Here is a 6493-nt window from a genome sequence, read left to right as displayed (position 1 = left end):
GGCGCTCCCTCAGCGCATGACCCTCCGACAGTGCGGCGCTCCCTCAGTAGTGACTACCAGGACGGGTACCTTCTTGTGTGGGGGTGTGGCTGGTATTTCTGCATCCTCCTCCTCCTCATCGTGGTGAGTTGGCAGTGCCTCACCCATTTGACCATGGCCTCGCTTGTTGCTGTGTGCCAGAGGGAACGTGGGGCTTCGAGGCGCGGCGTCATCGTTTGGAGGAACCTCGGTCCCCGACAGCATTTGTTCCATGGCACTGGTCTCCATGGCAATCATGTAGGAATCCATCTCCTCATTCATGAAATCGTCAGGAACATGGTGGGGTCCTCCTCGAGATCTTGAAAGAAACATTTCAGCATGAGAGCAGCAGTGTGCTGCAGGAATCCCACAGGGCGGTGCAACTAACTGTGTTTCTGTACACTGACTGTCTCTACCTCTGTCCCCTCCTCTGTCTCTCAGGGAGATATCTGTACACTGACTGGTGTCTCTCAGTCCCTTCTCTCTCTCTCAGGGAGATATCTGTACACTGTTCCCTTGTACCTGCTGCCCTTGTCCTTCTGGATGGAAGTGGGTCGTGGGTTTGGAAGGTGCTGCCTGAGGATCTTTGGTGAATTTCTGCAGAGCATCTTCTAGATGGTACACACTGCTGTGACTGAGCGTCAGTGGGGGAGGGAGTGGGATGTTTGTGGATGTGGTGCCAATCAAGTGGGGGCTGCTTTGTCCTGGATGGTGTCAAGCTTCTTGAGTGATGTTGGAGCTGCCCCCATCCAGGGGCAAGTGAGGAGTATTCCATCACCCTCCTGCCTTGTGCCTTGTCGATAGTGGGACAGGCTTTGGGGGGAGACAGGACGGGAGTTACTCGCTGCAGGATTCCTAGCGTCTGATTGTAACTCAGTCCGTCGTCAGAGTTCTGTTCCTGTCCCACATAGCCCCTGCACACACCTTTCTTCCTTGCGCTGTCTTCTGTTTCTGATTTCATCAGCTCCTCTTTCCCCTCCACTATTTTACTGCAGAGTGAGGAGCAATGTTCCCCTGGGTGAGGAGATGGATTATTGGGGTCGTTCAACATATCGCCTTCGGCAAATGATGCTTTCAACGCTTGGAAGGGCTCATGTCGAGGGGCTGCTCTCAGTCCCACCTCTGGCTGCAGAGTCTACAGCCCAGGTTCAGGATATGGGAGCAGCTTTCTTGGCCTCATACAAGCGGACATTTCTTCAGTCAGAGCGCAGGGGAAACTCTGGATGTGAAGTACAATTTGGGAAAATGCAAACTTGTCCGTTTTGACAGCAAGTGTAGAAAAGCTGTCTGCAATTGAAATGGAGAGAGGCTGCAGGATGCTGAGGGGCAGAGTGGTCTCGGTGTCCTGGTCGATGAGTCACAGTCAGTTAGTGCACGGATGCAGCAAATGACTGGGAAAGCTGATTATCTGGAGACCATTTGTGAAACAGGGGATGGAGGATAAAAGTCGGGATGCCTCGCTACAACAGTACAGGATATTGGAGAGGTTTCACATGGAGTAGCTGCGTGGTTACGGCCCCCTTACTGAACGAGGCACACACCATCACGGGAAGCAGGTCAGAGGAAGGTTCACTCAGCTTATTCCTGTGATGAAGGAGGTTCTATCTAATGAGGAGAGGTTTGAGCAGGTTGGGCCTGGCCTCATTGGAGTTTCGGAGAAATGAGAGGTGACCTTATTGAAAATATAAGATTCTGAGGACAGGGACGGACAGGGTGGCTACTGAGAGGGGTTACCCCTTGTGGGGGAGTCTACAACGGGGAAGCAGAGCTTAAAACTAAAGGGTCTCCTGTTTAAGACTGAGAAAAGGTGGAATTTATCCTCAAAGAGGGTGGGAAGTATTTGTAATTCTCTCCCCCTCAAACAGCAGTGTTGGGGGGGTGGGGGGCGGGGAGGGGAGCGCAGGGTCAGTGAATGTATTCGAGGCTGAGTTAGACAGAGATTTTAATCAAGAATTGAGGGAATTGATTCTGGATTTGAGACAGTTAGGTTATGAGGAAAGATTGAGTAGACTGGGACTATACTCACTGGAATGTAGAAGAATGAGGGGGATCTTATAGAAACATCTAAAATTATGAAGTGAATAGATAAAATAGGAGCAGAAAGGTTGTTTCCACTGGTGGGTGAAACTGGAACGAGGGCGCATAGCCTCTAAATAAGGGGGAGCAGATTTAGGACTGAGTTGAGGAGGAATCTCTTTACCCAAAGAGATGTGAATATATGGAATTCCCTGCCCTGTGAAGCAGTTGAGGCTTCCTTGTTCAATGTTTTTAAGGCAAAGACAGATACTGGAACAGTAAGGGAATTAAGGGTTATGGTGAGTGGGCGGATAAGTAGAGCCGAGTCCATGAACAGATCAGCCACGATCTTATTGAATGGCGGAGCAGGCTTGATGGGCCGGAAGGTCTATTCCTGCTATTTCTTATAAGGTGGTGGCGGGGGGGGGCGTTAACGCCCCAGTCTGGTCTGCTTGAAAGATGGATTAGGTTTGAAAAGTTGAATGGCCTACTCCTTGTCCTATGGTCTTTTACAGATCTGCACTGCTCCTTGTCCTGAGCTTCAGTCTGGGTGAACTAAACAAAATTGATACAGTCTTATGTCATAGACTTGAAACCTCAATGCTGTGGACACCCAGATCTGCTGAATACCTGCAGCTCTTCCTGCTTCTCATATGGGTCACCCCCACCTCCTTACCCAGTCAGACATACCCGCTGTCTCCTCCTGCACGGCACGTGCTCTGCGATTCCACGTCCGCTAGTGTGGCCAGGACAAAGTTCACCTCGAGGACAGCCTCGTGCAGGCTGAAGATGGCAGGGCTGTCGAAGAGGATGCAGATTTCAAATCCCACAGGAATTCTAACCCTACAAACCGCAATTCCAAAGCCCCACACACCCCTTCTCCGCTGGCACACTCCTCCCCACCCTCTACCAGGCACGTCCGCGCAGCACAAGTCTTCAGTACTATTGCTGGAATGTTGTCAGGGCCCGTAGCCTTTACAGTATCCAGTGTTTCCAAATGTTTCTTGAGATCACGTGGAGTGAATCGAATTGGCTGAAGACTAGTATCTGTAATGCTGGGGACCACTGGAGGAAGCCAAGATGGATCATCCACTCGGCACTTCTGGCTGAAGATTGCTGTGAAAGCTTTCGCCTCATCTTTTGCACTGACATACTGGGCTCTTCCATCATTGAGGATGGGGATATTTGTGGAGCCTCCTCCTCCAGTGATTTGGTTAATTGTCCACCACCATTCACAACTGGATGTGGCAGGACTGCAGAGCTTAGATCTGATCCGTTGGTTGTGAGATCGCTTAGCTCTGTCGATCACTTGCTGCTTTCGCTGTTTGGCATGCAAGTAGTCCTGTTTGGGGGCTTCATCAGGTTGATACCTCATCTTCAGGTATGCCTGGTGCTGCTCCTGGCATGCCCTCCTGCACTCTCCATTGAATCAGGGTTGATGAGAACCAGGAGAGAGGTGGGGGACAGTGGAGGCAGGGAGACGATCTAACCCAGTCTAACCCAATGCTCACCTGCCGGGGCCCTGGAAGTGGACAGTGACAGGAAGTCCTGAGGCCTCTGCAAATCCCAATAGCCCCTTTGGAGAGAGATGAGAGAGATAAGAAAGAGATTAAACTGGTAAACATCCAGCTCAGATTCTAAACAACCCCACCGCATGTTCCCAGGAAACTGCAGATCCAGACCCTGTCCAGGTTCTGGAGCAGGGCAGCCCTGGAGGCAGCCTCACTCCAGAACCATCACTCCTGTGTACACACCCTCCTCCAGAGCCTCTTCGAATCCCCCGGACCCTCCCACACCCCACAAACCCACCCTCACCCTCAGCTCCTTCAAGCAGAAAGTTATCTCTGTCTCGTCCTTCATGGAGAACTCATCAAATTCGAGCGGGGTTAGAACCATCTCCGTGTGCATTGTCTTCCTGGGATCTGGGAACAGCAAGAAAGGACAGTGTGAACAGTTCAGAGAGACCCATTGAAAACACAGCACACTTCCCCCATTACTCTCTGTCAGGATCAACATTGACTCTACATGGTTACACAGCGAGTGTCCCTCACCCTGCTGAATAAACACTGACCCTGTACAGTTCGTGATCCTTACCTGTATCCGGCTCGATGTAGTTTCGGAAATAGACCCGCCGACCTTTGATCTCGAGAGTCACCTCCTCGAGGTTGGTAGGGAAATGAACGACTGTGTCAGTGAATAACCTGGGTGGGCAGAGAGCAGTGCCAGTGAGTACTCCCATGCCAGGGGCAGCACTGCATCAAGTGCCCCCATTACCTGCCCCCACCATCGCCCACCAACCCACAGATTGCCAACATGGCCTGGACACTCACTTGGGCTGCGCTCGCAATGTGTTTGGGCAATGCTCCTTGTTGTATACAGCCTGCAGCGTCTCGCACTCCTGGAAGGCGAGGTTGTGTGTTTTTGTGATGCCTGGATGAAGGAGGAATACAGGACCCCATTAAACCAGAGAAGGGGGAACACCTGCAGACACACGCACAGTCACTGAAGCAGCACGCCTTTTGACCCCTTGAGTCCATTCCCCACAATGAGCCCAAAGCCAATCTTCTATCTCAAGCTTTCAACACCCCGCTCCCTGGGGTCCGTCAGCGTCCAGAAACTCATTCCAAACTTCGACCACTGTGCGAGTAATGACATCTCTCCTCAACTCAGTCTGAGATGGCAGCTTCCTTTATCCTAAGATTGTGACACTCCCCAACTACGTCCCCACCACACTCCTGGCTTCAGGCATTGACCACATCATGTCCCTTCAAGATTCAATGGGTATGTCAGTAAGATTCTACTTTTTATATCCCCACAGGACGCATGTGTTGCTGGCTGGGCCCAGCATTTATTGCCCCATCCCTAATTGCCTCCCTTGAGAAGGTGGGAGGTGTGCTGCCTTCTTGAACCGCTGCAGTCCATGTGCTGTGGGTTGACCCACAATCTCCCTTAGGGAGGGAATTCCAGGGATTCTGACCCAGTGACACTGAAGGAACGGGATACATTTCCAAGTCAGGATCGGGAAAACACTGCCTGAGATTGTGGGGGGAGGCAGGGTGAATCGAGGGGTTAGGGTCTGGAACGTGCTACCCAAGAATGTGGGGGAGGTTGGGTCAATGGAGGGGTTAGGGTCTGGAATGTACTGCCTGAGAGACTGGGAGATGCAGGGTCAATCGAGGGGTTACACTCAAGTGACCGGAATTGAACTGAGCTTGTCATCGTGTTTACAAGAGCAGGTCAGAGGCTGGGAATCCTGCAGCGAGTAACTCCCATCCTGTCTCCCCCCACAAAGCCTGTCCCACCATCTACAAGGCACAAGGCAGGAGGGTGATGGAATACCCCCCACTTGCCCCTGGATGGGGGCAGCTCCAACATCACTCAAGAAGCTTGACACCATCCAGGACAAAGCAGCCCCCGCTCGATTGGCACCACATCCACAAACATCCCACTCCCTCCCCCACCGACGCTCAGTCACAGCAGTGTGTACCATCTACAAGATGCTCTGCAGAAATTCACCAAAGATCCTCAGGCAGCACCTTCCAAACCCACGACCCACTTCCATCCAGAAGGACAAAGGGCAGCAGATACATGGGAACACCACCCCCTGCAAGTTCCCCTCCGAGCCACTCCCCATCCTGACTTGGGAAATATATCCCCGTTCCTTCAGTGTCGGTGGGTCAGAATCCCTGGAATTCCCTCCCTAAGGGACATTGTGGGTCACCCCACAGCACATGGTCTGCAGCAGTTCAAGAAGGCAGCTCACCCCTACCTTCTCTCAGGATGGGCAATAAATGAAGACCACAAAACCACAGTCGATTATGTTAAATATAAATATCCACTGGTGTTAAGTCTAATTAGGAAGGAAACACGCCACGCTGACAGTGTCTGTCTTGCACGTGACCCAGATCAACAGCAATGGGACTGAGCTTGTACTGAGCAAACAGGGATAAGGAATAATGGCTGAGCAAGCAGTGGTCATCTAAGCAAGAAATCAGTAAAAATCCCTCCTCACCGTGTTTGCAGAGAAGTTGGATGATGAGCTGATCCATTCCTCGGCCTAGTGCAATTTTGCATTTCTCCACAGTCTTCTCGAGAGTGGATGGAGACTTAAAAACAGCCAGTACAGACTGCAGAGTGGATCCGAGTGAGGGAAGGAGGGCTAAAAGTTAATCAAACTGCTGCCAAACAACATGGCACACAAACAGATACATTGATGGAGACATAGGACAGGCAAAATGAGAGACAGGAGAGAGACAGGCAGAAAACGTGACAGGGAAAGACAGAAGAGGAGAAAGACACAGGTGGCAGAAGGAGAAAGGAGCAACAGAGAGTAAGACTAGCAGAATGGGAGAGACAGTAAGAAGACACAAAGAAGTCAGGTGCTGAACACAGTAAAAGTGAAAGAAAACTGGTCCCTCAGCGCTGACCCGCCGACAGTGCGGCGCTCCCTCAGCGCTGA

At 51.5% G+C, this 6493-nt stretch overlaps 1 protein-coding gene across 4 annotated transcripts in view; it reads right to left on the bottom strand.

The window, feature by feature from the left end:
• Positions 1 to 6493, bottom strand: part of LOC109913845 (cell cycle checkpoint control protein RAD9A) — a 17708-nt gene that overhangs the window by 9700 nt on the left and 1515 nt on the right. For 2 of the 4 annotated variants that reach the window (XM_048620816.1, XM_048620815.1), the window contains exons 3-9: positions 6047 to 6161; positions 4365 to 4464; positions 4129 to 4235; positions 3850 to 3956; positions 3546 to 3610; positions 2725 to 2832; positions 70 to 337 (exon numbers count right to left, since the gene is read on the bottom strand). In XM_048620816.1, the coding sequence (XP_048476773.1) occupies positions 70 to 337; positions 2725 to 2832; positions 3546 to 3610; positions 3850 to 3956; positions 4129 to 4235; positions 4365 to 4464; positions 6047 to 6161 (870 nt within the window). Of the gene's footprint in view, positions 1 to 69; positions 338 to 2724; positions 2833 to 3545; positions 3611 to 3849; positions 3957 to 4128; positions 4236 to 4364; positions 4465 to 6046; positions 6162 to 6493 lie in introns of those variants that run through there. The other 2 variants (XM_048620817.1, XM_048620818.1) reach the window with 1 other exon arrangement.

This window comes from Rhincodon typus, chromosome 48, assembly GCF_021869965.1.
Source record: "Rhincodon typus isolate 14 chromosome 48, sRhiTyp1.1, whole genome shotgun sequence".
NCBI classification, from domain to species: domain Eukaryota; kingdom Metazoa; phylum Chordata; class Chondrichthyes; order Orectolobiformes; family Rhincodontidae; genus Rhincodon; species Rhincodon typus.
This window is presented reverse-complemented; position numbering and strand designations above follow the sequence as displayed.